A 26,520-nucleotide genomic window follows, 5' to 3' on the forward strand; every position below is an offset into this window, starting at 1 on the left:
TGGCGGGCAGGTGTGGAGGATTCCCTGGTCCTGAATGGGGTAACTGTGCCCCTGAAGGACCAGGTGCGCAGCCTGGGAGTCATTTTAGACTCACAGCTGTCCATGGAGGCACAGGTTAAATCCGTGTCCAGGGCAGCTGTGTACCAGCTCCATCTGGTACGCAGGCTGAGACCCTATCTGCCTGCGGACTGCCTCGCCAGAGTGGTGCATGCTCTGGTTATCTCCCGCTTGGACTACTGCAATGCGCTCTACGTGGGGCTACCTTTGAAGGTGACCCGGAAACTACAACTAATCCAGAACGCGGCAGCCAGACTGGTGACTGGGAGCGGCCGCCGAGACCATATAACACCGGTCTTAGAAAGACCTACATTGGCTCCCAGTACGTTTCCGAGCACAATTCAAAGTGTTGGTGCTGACCTTTAAAGCCCTAAACGGCCTCGGTCCAGTACACCTGAAGGAGCGTCTCCACCCCCATCGTTCTACCCGGACACTGAGGTCCAGCACCGAGGGCCTTCTGGCGGTTCCCTCACTGCGAGAAGCCAAGTTACAGGGAACCAGGCAGAGGGCCTTCTTGGTAGTGGCGCCCTCCCTGTGGAACGCCCTCCCACCAGATGTCAAAGAGAACAACAACTACCAGACTTTTAGAAGACATCTGAAGGCAGCCCTGTTTCGGGAAGCTTTTAATGTTTGATGTATCACAGTATTTTAATATTCTTTTGGAAGCCGCCCAGAGTGGCTGGGGAAGCCCAGCCAGATGGGCGGGATATAAATAATAAATTATTATTATTATTATTATTATTATTATTATTATTATTATTAAAAAAGCTAATGCAGAGAGTACGTTACAATTCCCTTCTATGGGGCTGGAAGCTCCGTGAATCAGAACCACAGTTTTAAAACAGTGCGGTCATCAGAAGAGTCACAACCGAAGGTCACCAAAACCGCACTTTAAAAAGAATAGGCGAGAGCAGGCAAAGCAAAATAAGCGATGGTGTAAGCCTGCGGGGAAGGCGGGTGAGCACAGAGGGAGAGAAGACGGGCCGAGAAGCTGTTATTTTTGGGCAAGCAGTCAGTAGGGTAAATTTCCTTCAGATGCCATCTGGCCAAGTTCAACGAGCACGTCACTCTAGTGACGGACGATGACAAACACTTGGCCACCAGCTGACTGAAAGCAGCAGCTGAAGCCCAGCTGCAGGCAGACAAGGGAGCCGTAAGCTAACACGCTGGAAGGGGAAAGAAAACGGGGGGCTGCTTGACTAGACATGCCCAGATCAGATTTAGATGTTACCAACTGAATGTGCTATTAATAGCAGTATAAATCGGATCCCGAGCTGGGCTCCCAAAGAGGATGCCCACTGCACTCAAGGAAGGGAGATAAGAAGAGGATCGCGCACAAGTGCGGACTTCCCTTTTATCTCTGTATTTCATCCCATCCCAGAGGGTATGAGCTGCTGCAGCCTTGACTGAATGAGAAAGCTGGGAGGCGGGGAGAACCCCATTCCATGTTCATTTGCTCATTATTACATATACCATAGGGACGCGGGTGGCGCTGTGGGTTAAACCACAGAGCCTAGGACTTGCCGATCAGAAGGTCGGCGGTTCAAATCCCCACAATGGGGTGAGCTCCCATTGCTCAGTCCCTGCTCCTGCCAACCTAGAAGTTTGAAAGCACGTCAAAGTAGATAAATAGGTACCGCTCCGGCGGGAAGGTAAACGGCGTTTCCGTGTGCTGCTCTGGTTCGCCAGAAGCGGCTTAGTCATGCTGGCCACATGACCCGGAAGCTGTACGCCGGCTCCCTCGGCCAATAAAGCGAGATGAGCGCTGCAACCCCAGAGTCAGCCACGACTGAACCTAATGGTTAGGGGTCCCTTTACCTTTACCTTTTACATATACCATATTTACATGAATCTAATGCGCCATCGAACCTAATGCGCACCTCCATTTTCAAAACAGCAAAAAAGTATTTGCTGGTGCCATCAAATCTAATGCAGCAGCAGCAAATAGTCCAGTTAGAAACATACAAACATCCAACAGCCTTGGTATACCAACTGTATACCTCTATATACCAACATGTGGGAAGGGTCATTTGATAAAGGGGGGTCTTCATCTGCCAGAGAAAACTGATAAGAGACCACCATGAAGGTGGATGCCAAATCAAAGTCAATTTTGGTCTGCCATACAGGATTGTTGAAAGAATTATTATTGGGTAGCCAACATGTTCTTGGAATTTTTTTAATTTAGCAAAATTCATATACCACTTAATTCGCAAAAGCCTCAAAGTGGTTTACACAAAGCAACGCCTTGATTTATTTTATTTAACAAAACGTATATACAGTACTGCTTGATTGTAGTAGAACCTCTAAGCAGTTTACAAGGAAAATGCAACATTCATTAAAGGATACTGATAAAACTAAACATTAAATATACGTCAAACTCACATTGCCCCAATCACTTGACATACTGACTGGGGATGGTGGAAGTTCAACAGCATCAGGGCAGGGGGAGGCATAACAATGGGTTTTGTTGTTGTTTAGTTGTTTAGTCGTGTCCGACTCTTCATGACCCCATGGACCAGAGCACGCCAGGCACCTCTGTCCTCTACTACCTCCCGCAGTTTGGTCAAACTCATGCTGGTAACCTCGAAAACACTATCCAACCATCTCGTCCTCTGTCGCCCCCTTCTCCTTGTGCCCTCCATCTTTCCCAGCATCAGGGTCTTCTCCAGGGAGTCTTCTCTTCTCATGAGGTGGCCAAAGTACTGGAGCCTAAGCTTCACGATCTGTCCTTCCAGTGAGCACTCAGGGCTGATTTCCTTAAGAATGGATGCGTTTGATCTTCTTGCAGTCCATGGGACTCTCAAGAGTCTTCTCCAGCACCATAATTCAAAAGCATCAATTCTGTAAATTATTGTTAACTCCACTGCTAATCAGCAAAATCAGGTGTTTGAGAAAATGGGATCTGCCTGCTTGGTCAGAATTCAGGGGAAGAAAGTTCTATTTGCAGCAAATCAAGCTTATAAAAACTGACCATGAATAATATATGCACTCTGGGAACCATTATCTGCCTGCTTGGAAAAACGAGCTTACAGGGCAATTTAGGGTTTATGATGCATCTTACCAGAATCTGCTATGCTGTTAACTTTGGAATGGGTCACTTTAGCCAGGGCCCTGAGGCCTAATTTTATGGCGAGACACTCACGGCATTGTGGCATGCATGCAACAGCATGCACCTTTAAAGACTCAAAATGAAATAGAAACAGGGAGGGGGGAGGCGGGTATCCCAAGCCAAATAAAGTGTCCCAACCAACAACTGACTACTGCATCTTTCCAACAGTGCAGCAATTCAGATAGGTTTTACTTCATTCACGCTGAAAGCAACCCTATAAGTGAGACACAGCGTCACTCTTCCCATTTCACAGATGGGGGAAATGAGGCTTTGCAATGAATCTATGGCCAAGCTAAGGCTTGGCTGAGATTAACTCACACTACAATGTCAGCCGTAGGAAATGCCTGCACATATTAGCTCCCAGCCCCTGGATAGACAGCTAGGATCACGCACCATGATGCAGAGGTTTCAATTTTTAGACCAGCACTGCAAATGCCTGAGAAACACCGTATGTGGTGGTGTATCATGACTGAAGCCCTCTCCACAAATACAGGCAGTAGACAAGAAATGGGAGCCACCGCATATGGAATATTTGAAAAAGAAACCTCCGCTCTGTCTTTGCAATTGCTTGCTTGCAAATTTGCATAAGGCGATCAATTAAGGATGCTTCTAATACAGAAGGGATTGGAGGGAATTTAATGTCCTTAATAGGTTTCTACCTCAAAGAGCATTACAAGCAAGAATGCAACAAATGTTCAAACAGGATTGGCAGGCTGCATTTGCGGGTACCTTTTGATGCGGGATTAAGTAAGGCTGAATCTAATTGCATAGTGCTTTCTGTGCTAGTCAATCCATTTCTGTTTTACTCACACGTTGTGATTAGTTTTATTTTCTCTTCCTCATTGCTATTTTTGCAGTGAACGTTGGGAACTTTTCCAAGCCTGCAAAACAGTCATAAGCAATGCTTTTTTTCTGGGGGGACGCAGGGGTATGCATACCCCTAAACATTTTTTTAGGGGAAAAAGCACTGGTCAAAAGCATCTATCCCAGCTAAGTGAAATAACTAGTCCCCAACTGTCTTATTTGTTCATGTTGGAAATGGTTCAGGGAAATTGAAGATGTGCATATATAAGACAACACTTTTTCAATTCCAGGTTAAACTCACATTTGAAATAGGGATAGAAAGTGTTGTCGCTTGCGTACGTGAGCAAACCATCAACCAGCTGTAGGAAAAATCTTCAAGATAATGATACAGCTCACTAGGTGGGGATTCAGAAGTTCAAAATTGCTACTGCCTCTCTGCCACAGCTCCTTCATTTAATAAAAAGCAGGTCACTTAAACCGTTACATATTTTTATTCAATCAAATTTTCTTACACAGCCCCTGTCAGACTGGATAATACAATTGCTCATCAGTACCTTCAACATTAGTGATGTATGGAAGTGAGAGCTGGACCATAAAGAAGGCTGATCGCTGAAGAATGGATGATTTTGAATTATGGTGCTGGAGGAGACTCTTGAGAGTCCCATGGACTGCAAGAAGATCAAGCCTATCCATTCTGAAGGAAATCAGCCCTGAGTGCTCACTGGAAGGACAGATCCTGAAGCTGAGGCTCCAAAACTTTGGCCACCTCATGAGAAGAGAAGACTCCCTGGAAAAGACCCTGATGTTGGGAAAGATGGAGGGCACAAGAAGAATGGGACGACAGAGGATAAGATGGTTGGACAGTGTTCTCAAAGCTATGAACATGAGTTTGACCAAACTGCGGGAGGCAGTGGGAGACAGGAGTGCCTGGCGAGCTCTGGTCCATGGGGTCACGAAGAGTCGGACACGACTAAACGACTAAACAACAACAACCTTCAACATCTTATACATTCACTTAACCAGAAACCTCCTTGCAATAACCTGCAGTCAACCTGCGGCTCTGTTCACACATCATTTTGATACGTCATCAGGGGTACATAAAATGATAAACAAGGCAAGACCACTTTCCCATCTTTACCAACTGCAATGGTAGACTACCAGTCTGCCTGTCCTTCTTAGATTAATCTACTGCTTTTTACAAGTTGGGGGGGGGATTTCAAGTACTCCTAAAAACCACTGCATTTTTGACAGAAATAAAGCACCCTCCCCACCTCCACCCCATGCTATGCTATGCTACTTATTCAGGGGGTACTTTAAATCACCAATATTCAGCACTCTTCCCTGTTTCAGACAATAGCATCTCTATTTATGGGCTTAAGCGCTAAATGAGTTGGGTAGTAGGTTGAATGTTCACACCCCCCACAAAAAACCCACCCTATGTAACAGAGGCTATCCCATTTCTGTCAATTAGACATCACTTAGATGTCACTCTGTGGCAGCAGAAAAACACAGGTAGACGCAAACATTTCTCTAAGCTAAAAATGTGGGTTGCAGAATTGTGATGCTTATGTTGGTGCAGCGGGAATCTCATCTATACTCACAATTGGGCTAGTTGATGAACTGGAAAAGAATAGATTTTCCCAAAAATAAATTGTGGTGATGTGGAAGGAGAGAAATCATTTTATAAAGTTTCAGTTGCATTAATTTGGCTCAATTGATTTTCCAAAAAAAAACCCTACTCTGAATGCTGGAAAAATAATAATAAAGGAGGTGGCATCAAAAAGGCAGGACAGAGGATGATTTCAGCTACTGTGCAGTTGTGATAAGAGTCACATTCCATATATCTAGGTTTCTCAGATGAGGTACTAAGCTATTGTTCAGATCAAGCCAGCGGGAAATGTTTTTATTTGGGGGGGGGGTTAACCCCTCCAGTACGGACAACACAGAAATCCGAACAGCTACTTGTGCCTCTGTTATTTTTCTCTGTGGAACTTGTACACACACACACACACACACACACACACACACACAAAACTGGAAAGGAGAAGACGTCCAACTGGTCAGAAACAATAAAGCAGAGCCAGTAGGACATTGTGATCCTAATGAGTCACCTTCTCTACACTAAAACAGAGTCGCCGTCATCAACAACAACAAAAGAAGTCAAGCCATTTGGAACCATCTATTTAAAGGAAATGCGAATAAGAGAATGAGGAGAGAGCTTCATGAACAACAGTTGGGAGAAGGACATATTAGTTGAGTCAAAGCCAGTTCACCCATTGGACTAATAAGGAATTTGTCCCTAATGGTAACCCTAAAGGCTGTGCCAAACTGACAGCTTGCCAGGCATTCCCAGAAGCTGCTAGCCTGTCCTTGACCATGCTGCTGACCGCCAGGCCGCATTCAGCCTCAGTCAGCCATTTTGACAGCTCTAGGGAAGCAGTAAGCTGAGCTGCAGTTGCTAGGCAACCACAGGCCCCCTTCTCAACCAAAACCTGAATCCTAATAACAGGGGAGGGTTCATTCTGGGACCAAGGGGCATTGGAAGGAGGGGAGGGGGCTTATTTGAACCCACTTATGTTTATTCATTATATTCGTTTTTGTAAATCATGATTAAATAAAATAAAATCTGGCTGTTTCGTTCTAGTTCATTTGAAAGCCGCCTTGAGACTTTTTCTTGTAAGACTGAAAAAGCAGTAAATAAATGAAAACACAGAGCAAGGTCTTATTCAAAATGCACACAAACAAAAAAAAGGTATCGCTGAGCTCCCTCTAATATTTATCACAATACACATCACAGAGCTAGTTTTGGATCAACCGCTGGGGATCAGTTTCACAACACCAAAATATGACTTACTGGTTCAGGAAAGGGGATAACATTGGCCAAACAGAAGCAGCAGCAGCAGCAAAACCATGAAAACTGAACTATTTGATTTTTGTAACCCATACTTAAAACTACTTAGCGGGTGCCACCTTTCCCTGAATCATTGCTCAGATCATCGGTGGGTTTTGCAAACCTATGCGCCTGGAGGAGAGACAATTTGGCTAAAATTGAGGTGGAGTCAAAGGAAAGGGCTCATCTTTTTCATTAACAGACCCCCTACCTTCCTCCCTGCACTATGTGCGTTCACTGAACCGGTTGAGTTGTATTTTAAAGCACCTAAGACCTGTAAACCAAACAAAAATGACTCAATTTCAAATTAAAGTCTACAGCTGGCTCCCAGTCTTTTGGCTTCTAAAGTACGTTTGCCTAAACACAGTCTCAATGTGAGTGGGACCCCCAACTAACTTGTTTCCTCACGGTTCCCCCTCATCCCTTCAGATCTGTACTTCTTAAAAGGCTGAGGAGCTCAGACAGGAAAAAAGAGTCGCAAGTCTCACATACATATCACATGAACTGATATGCGAACACATTCACATATATACAAATGTGAACACTTACACGTGCGCAAGTCCCATTGATTTTAGCCAAACGAATGCACACACAAATCAGATTCAGACTTCCACCCCAAGAAAGCGGCAATAGATTTCTAACCAAAAAAAAAAAAGCAAGTCTTTTTACTGGAAACCAATTGAACTCGCTAACTCGGTCCGTCTTATGAGAGAACAAAAGCCTTGTGGCCAAACAAGCAAGGGCAACTCTGGAGTCAGGAATTCAATTTCAAACTTCTTCCCTGACCTTGGGGCCTAACGCTGTCTCCACCGTTCAATTTCTTTTCAAGGTTTAATTTATTAACACATGCAAAGGGTTATTAGGACACAGATGGGTGCAGAAAGAAAGCAGGAGAAAAAGCATTGGAAAGATTTTATTTTTTTTCCAAAGCAGTCTCCATGGGTTGCAAGCTTATAACGAGAACTTTTTTAAAAAATTTGATTTTAAAAATGCTCCCCTTATCATCAGAATAATGTATGTTCGATCTGTGAAAAAGAAACTTCAATACACAAAAGCCACTGGAACGCAAAACAAAAACAAGAAACCCACCTCAAACATGCACCTGTGTTAGTTAGTCAGAACAAGGTTTGAAAACGGCTCTTTACAATACCTAAAAATAGCTTGGTGTTTCTCCTTTTAGGTAAAGCTCCACCAGATGCCCCTGTTATTTTCTGGAAAGAAAGAGAGAGAAAAAGGAGATGGAGAGAAAAAGAAGAAGAAAGGTTAAAAGTCTAACTCACGTCGTCACTACAAGAAAAATAAAATACTCAGAAAAATAAAATAGGAAACTGGAATCAAATCAGTCTAGTGCAAAATCTGCATGGCAGTGAATCCTTTCCCACTTTGCACTGTTGTTGTAAAGGCAAATGTAAAGTGTTAATCATCATCAATCATAGCTGACAGTGCAGCCAAGGGTATTTATTTTCTATCAGGCTTTAACAGATAGTTAAGAAGAGGGGATTTCGGCAGCTGCAATTCCTCTTATCCTTGCCTGTCAAGCAACACCTGCTAACACTCTTTCTCCTATGCACCTGTTTAAAGGGTACCTGAGCTCTTTTCTCCTTTGCCTTCAAGTACCCTAGTCGACAATTAGCACCTTGAGTTGTTGATCAAAGCTCTGCCTCCAAGATTCATTCTGAGGAAGCCACGCAGCACATTAACCAGGGTTAACAGCAATTCCCTTTCACCATGAAATCATGGTAATTGTACTTCTAGGGCAGCCTTTCTCAACCTGTGGGTCCCCAGATGTTGTTGAACTACAACTCCCATCACCCCTAGCTAGCAAGGCCAGAGCTCAGGGCTGATGGGAGTTGTAGTCCAACAACATCTGGGGACCCACAGGTTGAGAACCGCTGTTCTAGGAGAAGTAAGGGTCCACATGCCCTCCAATAGGCACGTCCTATTCAATAATAATAATAATAATAATAATAATAATAATAATAATACCCTGCCCACCAGACTGGGTTGCCCCAGCCACTCTGAGCAGCTTCCAACATATATAAAAATACAATGAAACATTAAGAAACCTCCTTATACAAGACTGTCTTCAAATGTCTTCTAAAAAGGTTGCATAGTTACTTATCTCATTGACTTGGAGGTCATATAACGCCATACCCTCCAACATTTCTCCAATTAAAACAGGGATGTCCTAAGGAAAAGCGGGTCATTCCAGGATCAAATCAGAAACTATGAGGGCTTCTGCAAATCCAGGACTGTCCCTGGAAAGGGAGGGTCTGGGTCTGTAACACAGAACACTGAACACTCTCACCGAACTGAAGTCAATGGGATGATTTGGGGGAAGCCAAGACAGACACACTGGTAAGGAAACAGATATATATTTGTAGTATTGGTATGGCCAACGTCACATCCCTAGATGCATAAGACTTGGGTGCCAAACCCCCGATCTACTGGGTCGAGTATTGCATCTCATTCTCTGTTACCCTAAATTCAAGCATTTTCATTTAAATCCTTCCAAAAGCTCAAAAGGATTGGAGTCTAAACCAATTTTTCGATGGACATTATGGCAACTGGTAGGTTTTCGAAAGAGGGCCATCCCAAAAATAAATAGAAAGCAAATAAAAAACCCTCGACCCCAAAACCCAAAGTCCATCATGCTTAGCAATGAAGATGTTCCAAGTTCTTATAACAACCAAATCATATGTACTGCTTCTCCAACCATTCCATTGCTACATCTGTCAGCTATCACACTACTCATTGTTAAAAGGGGGGGGGGGGGGACAAACGAGGGGAAATTCTGCCAAAGTGTGAAAACATATCCAGAAAAATGGAGGGTCTGTACTGAGGTTCTGTTGCTATCCTGAGACAGCTACTTGAAGCAGTGAATTCTTGCGCACACCTTCAGTGTGTAATTTCCAGATCATTAGGTTTTTGTGTGTGTTTTTAATGGAACACTATTCCTAGAGATAGGGATGCGGGTGACGCTGCAGGTTAAACTACAGAGCCTAGGACTTGCCAATCAGAAGGTCGGCAGTTCGAATCCCCGTGACGGGGTGAGCTCCCGTTGCTCGGTCCCTGCTCCTGACAACCTAGCAGTTCTAAAGCACGTCAAAGTGCAAGTAGATAAATAGGTACCGCTCTGGCGGGAAGGTAAATGGCGTTTCCGTGCGCTGCTTTGGTTCGCCAGAAGCAGCTTAGTCATGCTGGCCACATGACCCGGAAGCTGTACGCCGGCTCCCTAGGCCAATAAAGCGAGATAAGAGCCGCAAACCCAGAGTCGGTCACGACTGGACCTAATGGTCAGGGGTCCCTTTACCCTTTACCTTATTCCTAGAGATATCATCCTTGCTATTTATCCCAGGATAAAAGGGGTAGGGCCCTCATCTATCGCTGACTCTCCTTCAACTTTCAGTTTTCCTCTTGAACATGTAAAACAAATGAGAGCTGCTGGACACGTCGCAAGCAAACAGAAATTCATGTGTTTGGTTAAATGCATGTGGACTTAAGATGAACACAGTTTGGTGCCTCTCCATTTCATGTGACTAAACTGAGGTTTTTTGGGTGCTAAGCGGTTGCTCTAACACTGATCCCCAAGCCACAGACAGCCCTTCTCACTTTAAGTCCACACACTTTCACCCTGAAAAGGTGAGCAGGGGCTCCTGTGCCAACCACATTTCCCCCCCCCCCCCTTAGTTGAAGTGAGGATAGGATGTTGGAAACTTGCTCAAAAGTCTCTATCAGTCTCCACTCCCAGGCAATTGTTTTCTGCCCCTTCGAAGATTGCAGAACAGATCTAGGGGTGCATTATTTTCTGTAAAGTGTGAAACAGCTCTCAAAGACTGATGCAGGTTCAGTAGGTGTCATCACCAAAGGATTTGTTGTTTAGTCGTTTAGTCGTGTCCGACTCTTCGTGACCCCATGGACCAGAGCACGCCAGGCACCTCTGTCCTCCACTACCTCCCGCAGTTTGGTCAAACTCATGCTGGTAGCTTCGAAAACACTATCCAACCATCTCGTCCTCTGTCGCCCCCTTCTCCTTGTGCCCTCCATCTTTTCCAACATCAGTGTCTTCTCCAGGGAGTCTTCTCTTCTCATGAGGTGGCCAAAGTACTGGAACCTCAGCTTCACGATCTGTCCTTCCAGTGAGCACTGGATATCACCAAAGGATAACCGAACACATAAGCAGGTGTTCTTTATACAAAAGGCGATACGCTGGGTCCAGAGAACAAGGCAAAGAGCGCAGGGCAAAAGGCCGCAGAGATCAATATCTGGAAGGCCAGGCGTATGCAACATCTCAAGTTTAAAAAACTCATCGTAAGGAAAACTGAAATCCCAGCAACAGTTTAGCGAGGCAGAGAGATGGATAGCCTCATTCTCCTAAGAAAGAATTGTAGTGTTGGAATGGGACCACAAGGGTCATCTAGTCCAACCCCCTTTCGATGCATAAATCTCCAACGTGGAACTCGAACCCACAACCCTGAGATTAAGTGTCTCTTGCTCTACCGACTGAGCCATCCCGCAGAGCAAAGTTGACAGCCGATTCATGTATTTTTAAAGTCAATTCAAACGGGTGATGGTCTAATCACAAAACAGTCTGCAAATTTAAAAAATACACCTGTTATTCCACACAGATATCTTCATTTCAAGGCCTGTTTGGGCAGACTGCAACCATGGCTCGTGAAACCAAGAGTAAGCATATTTGAAGGGGGGGGTAGAAACACAACTTTGATACCTCCAATAAATCCATATATTATCGTATTTAGCGTGAGGGGTTAGTGGGGAGGTTCAGAGGTGGAACCTCCCTGGTACAGAGTGCAAACAGCTGTGTTTACGTGGTCAACGGGGCAGCAGAAGAACACACGGGCAATCGGAACAGGGTAACCAACTTTGACCTATCATTGCTGGGACAGCGGCTATGTTAGCCTCCATTGCCAGGGAGGGCTGAAGAGGTTACATGTCTTGTTGACATGTAAACAGTCTTTGAAGCCAAACTTACTGGTACATGTCTTCAGTGCATACCTTCAACCTGCTGGAAAGATTTCCCTGGGAGGTCAGTGCCAAACACTAAAGCAGCACCGTAAATATTTATCCACGAGACCGGTTGTTGCCCAACGCTCATTATGTGCACCAGAGTTACTACGATTTCCCTCCCAAACTACTTCCTCGCCTCCCCATGCATACCAGAACAAGCCTTTTAAAAATTAGGATCGGCAGCACCCACAGCACTGCTCCATGTTAAAAAATACAGTGCTATAGCTGCTGCTCTGAGAGTGCACTGTTTCTGGAAGAAGCAGGGCAGCAAACCGTTTCTCTAGAGGAGACCAAGCACAGTGCATTAGGATATATTCTCTTCCTCCTGCCGTTAAAGTGATGCTTGGTCTTTTCAACTATAAGTCACCAGTCCATTTTTTAGAAAAAGAACCTGGAAGTGGACTCAAAACAGTGTTGCTGTAACAACAGAAGCAATTTTTATGATTGGTAGGCAGCAGTTGTAAGGGATAAGGATGTGCAGGGGCAATTACAACTCAGCAATGGGAAGCAGATGAGAGGACAAGTAGAACACTTCATGGCAACCCGAAAAGGTTCTCAACTGCGCTTTGCAAGGGCGATTTTCCCCATCAGCTGAACTACTAATGATAAATATGCCACAGTGAACTTAGCATAGCCTTCCCCATAACCACCCCACGTAGTCCTTTACATTATCAGGGGCATTCAACCTCACAACTTAAAGTGGGGATGGGGAACCTGTAGCCCTCCATATGTTATTGGAATACGACCCCCAGCAACCAACTTTAGATACCAGCATCACCACCAGGGCCGGATTTAGGTTTGATGATGCCCTAAGCTACTGAAGGTAATGGGGCCCTTCATATGTCCATCTGTCCGTTGTCAACAACAAATTGTCACTGTTTTTTGTGTTGAATATATGCTATAGTGGTACCTCGGGTTGCAGGCGCTTCAGGTTATGTATTTTCGGGTTGCGCACCGCGCCGAACCTGGAAGTACCAGAATGGGTTACTTACTTCTGGGTTTCGGCGCTCGTGCAGAAGCACTAAATCACGCTTTGCGCATGTGCAGAAATGCCGAATCGCGACCCGCGCATGCGCAGAAGCAGCACTGTGGGTTGCGAACGCTGCAGGTTGCGAACGTGCCTCCTGCACGGATCATGTTCGCAACCCGAGGTTCCACTGTATATGGTAATTTATGGACCTAACATGTATCTAAAGCCATTTGCACATAACAAAATACGCATTTTATCAAAGTAATTGTTGAACTTGTCTTATATTTTGGAAATGTACATCAAGTTTTCTGTCCTTTAAATTTTTTGGGTGGCCCCAAGAGAGTGGGGCCCTAAGCTATAGCTTGTTTAGCTTATACATAAATCCAGCACTGCCACTGAGAGGGTGGAGACTACAGCCCTCGTGTTCTGCTTGTGGGACTTCCTGCAAGGATCTGGTTGGGAGAAACAGAATGTTACACTAAGACAGACTTCTTTTCTGACCCAGGAGAGTTCTCAACAACCAACGCCCATTGGGCCATTATGCAAAAGCCGCCAAAAGCTTCCCAGCAAACCAATTGCGTACGCGCATTGCTTACACAAGGTACTGTCTACAGCTGGGAGTCTCCAAATATGCCTGCCTGAACTACAAAGCACAAGCCCTAATACCAATCTTCAATTATTATTTTCAGGCTAGCTGTTTTAATTCTCAAATAGAAGGAAATAGCTTTCGACGGAGCCTTCAGATGCGTGGCCCCAACAGCACCTACCTCTTTCATGTGCCGCTTCAAATGCATGTACACACACTGACCCGTCTTCCGGTAGTGCCTTTCCACATGTTCTCTTCCGAATCCCAGAAAGGTGTTCATGCACACATAGAGGCCTCCTTCGGAATCCTGAAGAGGAGAAGAGAGAAAGAGAGCGGTTACATCGTGAAAGAAACCCAATTGGATCCTTCGGCATGAAGGTAAGAGCCCCTACTGGATTAGACCAAAGGCCTGCCTAGTCCAAAGAAGTGTTTTCACAGTGGCCCAACAGAGGCCTATAGGAAACATGCACGTACGACCAGAGCATAACAGCACTCTCCCCTTCTGTACCAGCTCCACCTGGTATGCAGGCTAAGATCCTACCTGCCCGCAGACTGTCTCGCCAGAGTGGTGCATGCTCTGGTTATCTCCCGCTTGGACTACTGCAACGCGCTCTACGTTGGGGCTACCTTTGAAGGTGACCCGGAAACTGCAATTAATCCAGAATGCGGCAGCTAGACTGGTGACTGGGAGCGGCCACCGGGACCACATAACACCGGTCCTGAAAGATCTTCATTGGCTCCCAGTACGTTTCCGAGCACAATTCAAAGTGTTGGTGCTGACCTTTAAAGCCCTAAACGGCCTCGGTCCTGTATACCTGAAGGAGCGTCTCCACCCCCATCGTTCAGCCCGGACACTGAGATCCAGCGCCGAGGGCCTTCTGGCAGTTCCCTCATTGCGAGAAGTGAGGTTACAAGGAACCAGACAGAGGGCCTTCTCAGTAGTGGCGCCCGCCCTGTGGAATACCCTCCCTTCAGATGTGAAGGAAATAAGCAGCTATCTTCTCTTTTAAAGACATCTGAAGGCAGCCCTGTTCAGGGAAGTTTTTAATATTTAATGCTGTACTGTTTTTAACACTTGGCTGGGAGCCACCCAGAGTGGCTGGGGAAACTCAGCCAGATGGGTGGGGTATAAATAAATTATTATTATTATTATTATTATTATTATTATTATTATTCAGTTTCCAGCAAGCAGCTTCGGAGGAAGAACACAGCCGTCATGGTTCGTGGTCATTAGTAGCCTCATCCTCCGTGAATTTGCCCTGTGCTCTTTAAAAGTCATCTAAATTGGTGGCCATCATTGCATTTTATGGGATTGAGTTCCATAGATTAACCATGTGTCGCATGAAGAAGTACTTTCCTTGCCTGTCCTAATTCTCCCAATATTCAGCTTCATTGGAGGTCCTCGAGTTCTAGTGTTAAGAATGAGGTATCTAACTGTTGGAGATGCAGTAGGGATAATGCTTCTCTAAAATGTATGGGTTTTTTTAACTGTCCTATATTTAAAGATTTTTGGCGGAACGTAACTGAAACTATCGACAGAACTTTATGGAACAACCTTACATTTACAGAGCAAGATATCCTCTTGAGTTATATACCCAGCACATGGAACCTTACGAAAGGAGAATACAAGTCACCTTCAAAGGTAGCCCCACACAGAGCGCATTGCAGTAGTCCATACGAGGATCCTCACTATGATATTCCAATAAATCAGTGCAGATAAGAATGTCCCTAAATGATCTGGTCCACCTTTTGCCTAAAATTGGTAAATTTTAACAACCTGGAATGTGGGAGGTGATATGCCAATGTTGTTTAATAACTCTTGCAATAGAGGAAGATAAACAATTATACTCTATAGAACTGAAAATCCTGTTCTGTTCATTCTTGGGTTTCGATACCAACAAACCCTGTCTGTAAATTATTTTAGCCCTATCAAGGGCTGTTTGAATTATAGTCTGTAGATAGCCTCTATTTCTTAATGAAGAGGAAAGATGAAACATTTTTAAAATTTTAAATTTTTTAAAAAAAGGATTCAAGAGAAGAATTTCTTTTCAATCTAATAAATTGACTGAATGGGAACCTTATATCCAAAGGGTTTGAATACTGAATTCCATCTGGGATGCTATGTATGAGTTAATATGTATACTGTTGTTTGGTTGTAACAGAAAACTGATGCTGCACCTTTAACCATGTAATCATGTGATGATTAATTCTATACACCTGTACTGTATTTAACTGCTTGTTATGAATCTGAACACTAGCTGTGCCTGTGAATACCTTCTTTATCCTGAGCAAACTGTTTTGTATGATTGGGTAAGGTATAGTATGAGACTGATATTTTCAAATTTTTATGGTTTACCACACATTGTAATTGGAGTGCTGTTTTGTATCACGCAGCTTTTTGGACTGATGAAGCGTGTAGCGAAACCTGTAATATATCCGGAGTCTCCTTTTGCTCACTTGCGTTATTCTTACCAGGCTGGTGGCTTTGATTTGCCTTCCCGTGATTGATCCATGTACACGGCTTTGTGTTTCCAACTCAAGACCCATTGAAGAACATCTCATCCAGTTCAGTCTTTGAAAAACAGCTTTGAAAAACTTTTTCATATTCTCCAGTGTGCTACCCTTGCCGTTGTGGCGGCACAGGTTTGCCGTTCCGTGATTGGACTGAGGCTACTTGTTGAACAGTTCATTTATCCAGTCTGTATAATGTTTACTGTACATGTACCGTATTTTTCGCTCTATAACACGCACCTGACCATAACACGCACGTAGTTTTTAGAGGAGGAAAATCCGTAGGCATGCCACCCGTAGGCATTCCCTCCATAACACGCACAGACATTTCCCCTTACTTTCTAGGAGGAAAAAAGTGAGTGTTATGGTGCAAAAAATACGGTAACTTATGTACTCCATGTTTACAGTATCTCCAGGCTTTGTCTTGCACATGGCACCTTAGTATGTTTGTTGTTTGAATGGTTATAAGTCTATCTCTATTCTAGCTATTATTCTAGTAAATTTGGTTTTATACTTATAAGCCAGTTTGTGGTGTTGTTGTTTTGTTGTGTTATATGTTTGCCCCCACAAGCAACCTAGCTGCCGTGTTCCACACCACCTGCAGAAACATCTCTTAAAAGATGGGTTTCTTGACAGCAAGACCTCCCTGTCATTTTATTAATGGGGGGAAAGGAAAAGAATGCCTCAAGAAACAGGTATTCGAGGAGGGCGAGTCAGAGAAGCAGCAATTAGTTTGGAATAGTTACTCTTAAGCAGAAAGCATCTGGAGATGCAAGATTATGTAGGACTGTGGCTTTGCTGCAAAGTAAGAATGTTGAGCTGTGCTCTCCCATTTTTGCTCAACTTTTATTTTTGAAAATAAACTCAAATATTGTGGAAAATTTATAGCTATATAGGGATCTCACCTTCCAAGGAAAACCAAAGCCAGGTAGGAACCAGGTCTCCTTACCATTCAGGGAAATGGGATGGGTATAACAATGTGAAGGCCAGGCTAGTAAAAGGTTTTATATGGGGGTTTTTCCCCCCCTGAAGACTATTTGTCAGCCTGTTTGACACATTCATGCACATTAAATGCCTCTATGGCATTACATAATAGTCTATTTTCTTCCATCAAAAACCAATGGGTTCCATGGATGGGTCCAAGCCTACTATCAAAGGCTTGCTGGGATAGCCAAGTCATGTAAGCATCGTAGTGAATCCTGCATGAAAGCAACACACCGCTCATTCAAGCTAGCCAAAACACATCAGGAGCCAACATTTTAAGGTTCATCAATTTGATGCCTATGTAATCATTGGTACGGCTCTAAGATGGAACATCTAATCTTTGAGGAAACACCATGGCCAGAGAAATCAGCCAGAAACTACAGTGCAATTGTTGCTATTAAAATATGATTGAAAATTAAAGCAGATCAGGCAATTGAAGCAACTGGAATTTGCTCTGACAGGGCTGTAAAAAAGACACTTCCTTGAATTTGCAAAAAACGCATGAGCAAAATCTGTAGAAGGTACAGAGAGCCAAACTGCATCAAGTCCAAGTTCTATAGATTTGTCAAGCAAATGACCCTTTCCATGATTCCGAAAAAGAAGCTTGAGGACAAAAGAGTCAAAGTGCATAACATGGACTGCATGTGCAACATTGGAAAAAGAAGGACATGTGAGTGAGGTCCATGTGAAATTAACATAGGAAGCCACATTATACCGAGTCAAACCATATTCTCTATACAGTCACACCTTAGATCCTGAACGCCTCACGAGTCAAACATTTCGGCTCCCGGACTCCGCAAACCTGGACGTCAGTGTTCCGGCTTGCAAACGTTTTTTGGAACCCGAATGTCTGATGTGGCTTCTGCAACTTCCAACTGGCTGCAGGAGCTTCCAGCAGGCAATTGGAAGCCGTGCTTTGGTTTCTGAACGTTTTGGAAGTCGAATGGACTTACAGAACGGATTCCATTCAACTGCCGAAGTACCACTGTACTGATTCCCAGCCCTAACCTGGAGATGCTTCCAGTACGTTTCCGAGCACAAATCAAAGTGTTGGTGCTGACCTTCAAAGCCCTAAACGGCCTCGGCACATTATGAAGGAGTGTCTCCAACCCCCTTCTGGTGGTTCCCTCATTGTGAGAAGTGAAGCTACAGGGAACCAGGCTGAGGGCCTTCTTGGTGGTGGTGCCCGCCCTATCCCACCCCCATCAGATGTCAAGGCAATAACTATACAACCTTTAGAAGACAGCCCTGTTTAGGGAAGTTTTTAATGTTTGATGTTTTATTGTGTTTTTACTACAGTATTCTGCTAGGAGGCGCCTAAAGTGGCTGGGAAACCCAACCAGATGGGCAGAGTATAAATAATAAAATTGTTGTTGTTGTTGTTGTTGTTACTATTATTATGATGCTGGGGGTTGAAACTGGGACCTTTTGCATGCAAAGCAGACGCTCTACCGCTGAGCTAAAGCCCATTCCCCTAGTCCTAAGCAATCTGTTCCTCAGAAATATCCAAGAGCTCAAAATGGCATCATCTAAAAGTATCAGCCCTCAAGAAGGCTGGTGGAAGGTCCGGCCACACTTGGAACACCGTGTGGAGCTCTGGCTGCCTGGTCTTCCCATCACAAGATTGCAATCACAAAGTATTTCAGCCCTGCAGATATTGATCCCCACAAATAATTATTATAAATAGGATTAATACAAGATAGCTTACCTAAAATATGGGCTTACATGCAGTGTTAGAAATTACCCAGGTGCCAGGTGCCTTTTGCAACTGGCGCGGGTTCAAGTGCGACCATGTGGAGATCTCTGGATGCCTGGTTAGCGACTGGCATCTCCACCTAGCTGGTCCCTCCAGCTTTCTTAAGGTCACCTTGGAATCAGGCAAGGTTCTATCTCAAAGGATGTCCCCAAGCGCATAACTTTACTACTGGCTATTCACTTGCTGATGTTAAAAAATTTAAGCTGTTTCCTGTCCACCTAATGGGACTAGCGCTGCCGTTGAAGCAAAACCTACACAGAACACCAACACACAGTGCCAGCCTCTGCCCCAAGGGATCTGACAGTCACTGTGTAGTTCATGTCATGCACAGCGAATACTAAAATCACAGCGCCCCTGCCTCTCCATCCGCACCTGCCATCCATCGTAAGGGCATACATTTTCCTTATGTATAAATATAGCCCCAATCCATTGCCTGGAAAATTGGACTGGACTGCGACACATTTTTGTCCCATTTAAGCGAATGGAAACGGGTCAGAGGAAGTTGCCTTAGCAAAGTGGTAGCCTGAGCATTTTGCAAGGCAGGAACTTCCTCCAGCTGGTCTACCTTAAGTATGCAAATCTTGACACTGTTTTGGAATTTTCTTTGGCCTTTCCTAATCAGTGTGAGTCTCTGCTCAGAGAGCTGCTGGGCGACACTTGAGATCTAAAGTGTGTGGGTTATAAAAAGAACCTGCCTTCCACTGAGAGATGATAAGCACCAGGCAGCTGAGTCACTTTTGAATCCCATATAGATTCTCGATCAAAATGTCACAAAACAAAATAGAAAAAAGAGGGCGATCAAACACCTCAAAAAGTCGGATGAGTCTCGTACTAGCACCTCATTTTTTAATCCAATAAAAACAAACAAACCCACTGTGTGCAAACCATTAAATTATAATGTATGAAATCTGGAGAATGACAAAATGCACAAGTGAGCACAGACAGTCCAAAATGAACTCAAAGAGAGACCAGCGAAGTGACAATTTTGAACCAGTGAAGTAGGGAAATAATGTGTATTTTGGGGAACATTCAAAATTCACATGGAATTATGGGTATCCACATGTGTGTGAGAGTGTGTATAATTTCCTTGCCCAATCAGAGCCTAAGTCAGCATGGGGTGCCCTCGGGCAGTTGCTGGGAAGCCAGCAAACCAGCAAATATATTTAGTGAGGCTGCCTTGGGGCCAACACTCGGCCAGGGGCATTGTAGGGAGTTAAAATGCTCAGATCAACAGCAGCAGCATGCCTGCTGAAGCCCACAAGCACAGATAGAGCATTGGGGGGGGGGGATTGGCTAAGGAGCCTGTCCAGTTCCCAACTTTGCTGCACTCTAATGTGACTGATCATCAGGATCCTGGGGTTATATATATTGAACCAGGCTCAATTCTTAATCGCTGGTGTCACAAATTGCCGGGAATGGGCCTAAATCCACACTAGTGATGTCCCTGAATGAACCCTTTCCCCTATTCCCATTAAGTGAATTGAGAAAATTCGCTTCTAATGAGGAGGAAGTAACACACCAAGCTGCAAATGAAGCATGGACAAAACCTGCCTTCTATCCCCAATGCTTGGGAGACCACAGTTCCTCCATTTTCATTTCACTGTCCCCTTCCCTCCAATATTCACAAACCACCAACCAGGGCTGTCTTACCCATAGGTGCTAGGGGTGCAGGGCACCGGGGTGCCGAGCTCTCAGGGGCACCAGGGCCCAAGAGTTGAGTCCGGGGAAGAGCCCAACCATCGGTCAGAGCGCCGTGGCAGGCTCTTCTGCTGCGGGCGGCTCTGCGCCACAAGTTTGGGGGCAACCGAGCCAGTGAGGCACTGAGGCGGGCAGCCGGCTCCGCCCTCCTGCACGCCTGGGACTGGGCAACCGGAGGGGGGGGACCAGGTGGATCTTTGCACCCTGGCGTCGCATATGCTTAAGACAGCCCTGCCACCAACACAGTTTAGGAATAGTAGAGCAGGAATAAGCATGCATTGCAAGATAGGAAAGTAACTGTCTATTTTTAAACCATCTGTATTAGAGCGTATTCAGATGTATCAGACGACAAAGACTACAACAATCGTAGCTGACATTACATTACATGGAGAGGCATTACAAATGAGCTGCTTTTCTCCTCCTGTAGTCTGAAGTGGTGCAGTCCTGGAGGACTGGACCACAAACTTTTTCCATATGAAAAGTGCATGTAAGCTGTGGTTGAGGCAATAGCCATTTTACCTTAAGAGACTTTGCATATACGCCGTTCAGTGCTTGTCGGAGCCACTGAAATCTTGTGACAGGTGTTGCCCAACTTAGATGCCAACAGAACACTTTCAGATTATGCTGGGCCTGCTGTTGTCTCCTGCGGCAATGCAGACAGGCCGTTGGACACAGTAAGCTCAAGACCTGTAAGGATGTGCTGAATAAGGACAATCAAACCAGCACAGAAAGTGCTGGGCAAATATCTGCGGACAGGTAAATTAGAACCCTGAACTTGTGATCACTCAGTGTGGACACTTTAACCAGAATTCTGTACATGCAATCCAGATCAATAACTAATAATAAAGAAGGTATTTCACCCAACTCCAAAGTATTTATGTAGCTTCTAATACATAATCTGTTGCCGGATTTCTAGGCATTTTAATTTTCATTTAAAAGCAGCTAACAATACGTCGTTCCAAATTGGACTGATGCAGGGGTGCAGCTGGTTCAACACATTCCCAGAGCTATATCACCCCTGCAAACTGCTGTTTGCCACACTAAGACAGGCATGCGCGCGCGCACACACACACACACACAAGCAAATTAGGAACCAGGGGAGTGATCAAACATAATCACAGATTAATTAAAAGGAGCATAAGCACTGTGTGCCTATCTGTGTGTTTATTAATTAGAATTATATTGGGCCTGTGAATTGTGCCACTCTCCATAAAAGTGTGCAAGTAAGCACTGTACAGAAGGCTCTGCCAAGTTACAGAAGGCCGGCCAGAAGGCTAGCAAGAGACCCCAGAGGATGAAAAAGTATCTGTGTCTAATCAATTATTTCAAAATCCCTGAGGGAGGAAGAACACGAGGTTCATATGAAACCAGCCAGCAACATGCCCTCTGTTCAGCTGTGACAGACTAGCTGTAAATCAGGATCGCAAAGTAAAATAAGAACGCCAAACTTGGAGACCCAAGAACTTTGGAAAACTTTTTTCCTGGAGAAGTAAACCTACTCAATATCCACTTTGTGGTCTTTAGTTTCAGCTGCACTGGAAAAGCAAGTCTGGTTCAAGCTAATTTTAAAAGGAGAATTTACACCTGCAGCCCTAACTATCCCAAGCCACTTGTACTTTGCAATGCGATGAAACGGGGCGGGGGGGGGGGCTTCAGGAAATCCCAGTTGGCAGTTGCACAGTTGCTGCATCCCGCCCACCCACCCCCCACTCCCAAAATACAAACACTTCTATGTTGCTAAATCCAGCAGCTCCTAAATGTAGACATACAAACACTGCACTCCAGGCAGCATGAAAGCAGCTTTATCACTGGGAAACGGGGGCGAATTTCTATCTTCCAAGGAGAAGGGCTACCTGGAACTCTTTCAAACATTGCAACATTTGCAACACAGAAAGCAACTGTGCATGCGTGCATCCTAAAACATAACACAGCAAAACATACACATGTTCAGTCATCACATGAAACAACCCAATCATGGATTTGTATGCTATTTGTATGCTATTTCCTGCACAGAAACTGCCTTCCATCTAAACCTTTGCTGTCTGCACTGACTGGAAGCAAGCATTCAGATATGGTTCTTTCCTATCCAGCTCTGGAGGTGCCAGGAACCTTCTGCACACAAAGCAAGTGTTACAATGGGCCATTACAAGTGTGTGAATCCACACTATTCCTGTGACTGTGATCTGTTTAACTGTTTTTAATTGAGTTTTAAAACTGCTACAACCTTCCCTGGGACCTACGGGTGAAAAGCAGGCAATGAATGCAGCAACAATAATAACACAGAGTTGAACCCCAGCACCTGGTTTTCAGTATCCGGCTGCCACTGAAGATGGAGGTTCTATTTTGTTATCAAACCTAAAATGTTTTTCCAGTTTGGGGGAGAATATTAAGAGAGAGCTCCCTAAGGGTGAATTAAAGGGGTAGGCTTTCAGGTAAGGAGCAAAAGTGGATTGGGGATGGGGGGGGGATATTATGTAGTCAAGGAGGAGGAGGTCACAGACTGGCAGCAAAAGAGTGGTGCATTCTGGGTTAAGTAACCACAGGCAGGAATTATTTGAGTTGCCATAGGTGGGGGAGACATTGCAACAGGTACCAATTATGGAATGTATGGGGGGCACTATTCAACTAGCCTAGGCACTGGAAATTGGGGTGCGGTTGGGGAAACAGGTGGAATTGGGAAGTGAGAGACCGGCAACCTGAATATAACAGAGGACACTCCATGAATCCAGGGAGATGCTGAGACACAGTTTGCAAACTCCCATGTTCAAGGTGGGAGCTGTGAAAAAAGGGAGGTTTGTTAAGGGGCAATGGGGACCATGAGAGGTTGAGGGACAGTACAAAGGCATGGAGGGAGTAACCCATTGACCCAGATACTGAGGGGGTGTCAGGCTGAAGTAAAGGTAAAGGTAAAGGGACCTCTGACGATTAGGTCCAGTCGTGGACGACTCTGGGGTTGCGGTGCTCATCTTGCTTTATTGGCCAAGGGAGCTGGAGGACAGCTTCCGGGTCATGTGGCCAGCATGACTAAGCCGCTTCTGGCGAACCAGAGCAGCGCACGGAAACGCCGTTTACCTTCCCGCTAGAGCGGTACCTATTTATCTACTTGCACTTTGACGTGCTTTTGAACTGCTAGGTTGGCAGGAGAAGGGACCGAGCAATGGGAGCTCACCCCGTCGCAGGGATTCGAACCGCCGACCTTCTGATCGGCTTAACCCACAGTGCCACCCGCGTAGCCACTGCTAAATCCGCCTCTGGACCCACACGGGAAAGACCAAGATAGTAACAGTGGAGCGTTAGACATTGGGGCAACAGGCCTAGGCGCATCATGAGAAGATACAAAGGAACCAAAGAGAAAGAGCTTGAGGGTCGACAGCAACGACAGACCCAAACTTGGGGAACTAATTGTCAAGGGGGAAAACCTATGGCGCTATGGGGTGGGGCGGAAGGCAGCACAGAGCTCCTTCAGAATACAGGCCCTGATGGGAAGAGGCACCCTACAAAATAGAAGACCTGACCTGCTAACAGAAGGATGTGAGGAATGGGGGGAGACCAGAGGGATATTGAGGGGGGGGCAGGCACCCTATTAAGCAGAACCGGGGGAATAAAATATTGGGGAGGGGGGCAGGCAAGCCCTGAACCACATAATCACCACACACACAGACACACTATTTGAACGGCAATGGCCATCAACTGGGGTGGGGTACCTTCAAATGTTTTATTGGGGGAGGCAAAGGGACCTCAGCCCCTAGGAGTTGGCTCCTATGCACCCTACTAAGTAGAAGGAGAGGAATATTGGGGGGGGGGGAGCACACTACTAAGTAGAAGAGAGGGATATGGGGTAAGGGGAGAAGCACCCTAAGTGGAAACAGACGGGATATGGGGTGATGGGAGGGGGCCCTACTAAGTAGAATAGAGGGACGTGGGAGAGGCAATGGGGGCGTCTTCTCTGGGGCTACCGGGAGCCAACGGGGCACCCTAAAAGGGGGATTGAGGGTTAAACAGCGCTGTGGGGGGGGGGGGCTGAGGAAGGATGCCAATACTCTGTGGGGCCGAGGACCCTATGAAAAGTGGGGAGGGGAGGAAGTAGAGGGCGGCGGAGGAGCCTACGATAAGTGGGGAGGGGGACGGGTGGGAGGTCTCCCCAGGAGCCTGGTGAACTTTGGGTGGGGAAGAAGATTAATAATAATAATAATAATAATAATAATATTAATAATAATAATAATAATAATAATAATAGTGTGGGGACTTGGGGGCGCCAGCGAAGAGGAAGAGCAGGAGGGACCCCCTTGCCGGGCGAGAAGCCTCACTTACGGGCGAGTCGTAGGAGAAGGAGCACTCGGTCTTGTAGACGCGGTCGCCGGCCTTGGGCACCCGGATCGTGGGCATGTAGGGCACCAGTAGCTCTCCCACGTCCCCCGCCGCCATCTGCGACCCCCGGCCGCTCCCCGAGAGCGCGCCCGGCTCCAGGCTCCCGCCGGTGGGTCAGCAGAGAGGAGCGCAGCCGGCCGAGCCCCGCGGAGGAGCAGGAGGAGGAGGCGGAGAAGGAGCGCAGCCCAGGCCGGCCTGCCCGCCCTCCCGGAGGGGAGGAGAGCCGCGCCGAGCCGCTATTTTTAACCCAATGGCAGCGGCTGGGCCGCCCCGCCCCGGGGGAATCTCTCTCGGCGGAGAGGTGCCGGGGCTCGCGGAACCAGCTGCGGCCACGCCCAGGGAATCCCGCTCTCCGGAGCTCTGCACATGCCCCGAGGCGCCCTTTTCCTCCTCCTTCTTCAACCCCAACCCAGGGCAATGGGGGGCGGTTTAAGGAGACTTTGTGCTGCCCATCAGGCAATGGCTGTTTCCACCTGCCCAAGGAGCCTTTCCCAGACTTTGGGAACAGCGGAAGCAGCTGGGAAGAGAGGAGTTCAGGGATTATTATTTTTTAAAAATAATAGTTTTGCAAGTTGTGCCTCCTTGTTTCTCAGTTGGATCCTTTTCCATGGCTTTGGATGTTGTGTGGTATGTTATGTGTTGTGACTTGCGGTCATTTTCACTGACTATAGTTTCGTAATTTTATTGTAACTGATCAATGTAAACTGTTTCATTATCGCTTGCTGATGTTTAATTTATTTCGTTGTTGACTATGGATTGTTGAATGTGGCTTTATTTTATACAAGTTGTTTGTTTTAAAGCCATCGTGACTTTTGGGCATTGGGTCAGATTGTTATGACTTAGGTGGTCTTTGCTGTCTGTTTTGTTTCGTTTTGTTTTTTAAATTATTTTTATTCAATTTCCAATATAAGATTTAAACATACATTTCAATATTGTCACAAATACATATTTTTGACTTCCGTCAGCTCATCCGTGAATCTTCCGTTTTCTAATCTTCTATCCGCAATTCTAAATTTAACATTGCCTTTTATTTTAAATAAACCTATTCCCTTGTTCCCTTTTTTACAGTGTTTCTAATATTATTTCTTCACAAAGCTTCCTGTAAACCCACAAACGTTATTTGCGTATCACATATGCTTTTCATATAGTCCACAAATTTACTCCAGTCCTTGGTAAACTTGTGATCTCGTCGGTTTCAGACCCTTCCTGTTAATTTATCTAATTCTGTGTAGTCCATTAATTTCATTCTCCATTCTTCTATCGATGGTAATTCTGCCTGCTTCCATTTTTGGGCCAGTAGTATTCTTGCTGCTGTTACTACATATAAAAATAATTTATGGTCCTTTCTATTTATTTCATTTCCAACCATTCCTAACAAAAAGCCTTCTGGTTTTTTAACAAATGTATATTTCAACATTTTTTTCAATTCATTATATATCACTTCCCAAAAGGCTCTCACCTTTTTACACTCCCACTGTCTATTTTGTTGTTTCTTTCAGCTTGAAAACTGCCTTGCATATAGTAATACAGAAAAGGTGGTAGACAAATTAAAAGAGAACAAATGAAATGAAGTGAAATACCCGCTTGGTTAAGTATAGGAAGAAAAAAGCCAATGCAATTCTGGGCTGCATCAATAGGAGTATAGCATCTAGATCAAGGGAAGTAATAGTGCCACTGTATTCTGCTCTGGTCAGACCTCACCTGGAGTACTGTGTCCAGTTCTGGGCACCACAGTTCAAGAAGGACACTGACAAACTGG

The 26,520-nt window shown here is 45.4% G+C and overlaps 1 protein-coding gene across 3 annotated transcripts in view; it reads right to left on the bottom strand.

The window, feature by feature from the left end:
• USP13 (ubiquitin specific peptidase 13) overlaps positions 1–24,963 on the bottom strand; it is a 74,599-nt gene extending 49,636 nt beyond the window's left edge. For 2 of the 3 annotated variants that reach the window (XM_028731631.2, XM_028731630.2), the window contains exons 1-3: positions 24,705–24,869; positions 13,626–13,751; positions 8,011–8,071 (exon numbers count right to left, since the gene is read on the bottom strand). In XM_028731631.2, coding sequence (XP_028587464.2) covers positions 8,011–8,071; positions 13,626–13,751; positions 24,705–24,818 — 301 coding nt within the window. In that variant the 5' untranslated portion in view covers positions 24,819–24,869. Of the gene's footprint in view, positions 1–8,010; positions 8,072–13,625; positions 13,752–24,704 lie in introns of all 3 variants that reach the window. The other variant, XM_028731629.2, reaches the window with a different exon arrangement.
• Positions 24,964–26,520: the final 1,557 nt, after the last annotated feature.

Source organism: Podarcis muralis, chromosome 6 (assembly GCF_964188315.1).
Source record: "Podarcis muralis chromosome 6, rPodMur119.hap1.1, whole genome shotgun sequence".
NCBI lineage: Eukaryota > Metazoa > Chordata > Lepidosauria > Squamata > Lacertidae > Podarcis > Podarcis muralis.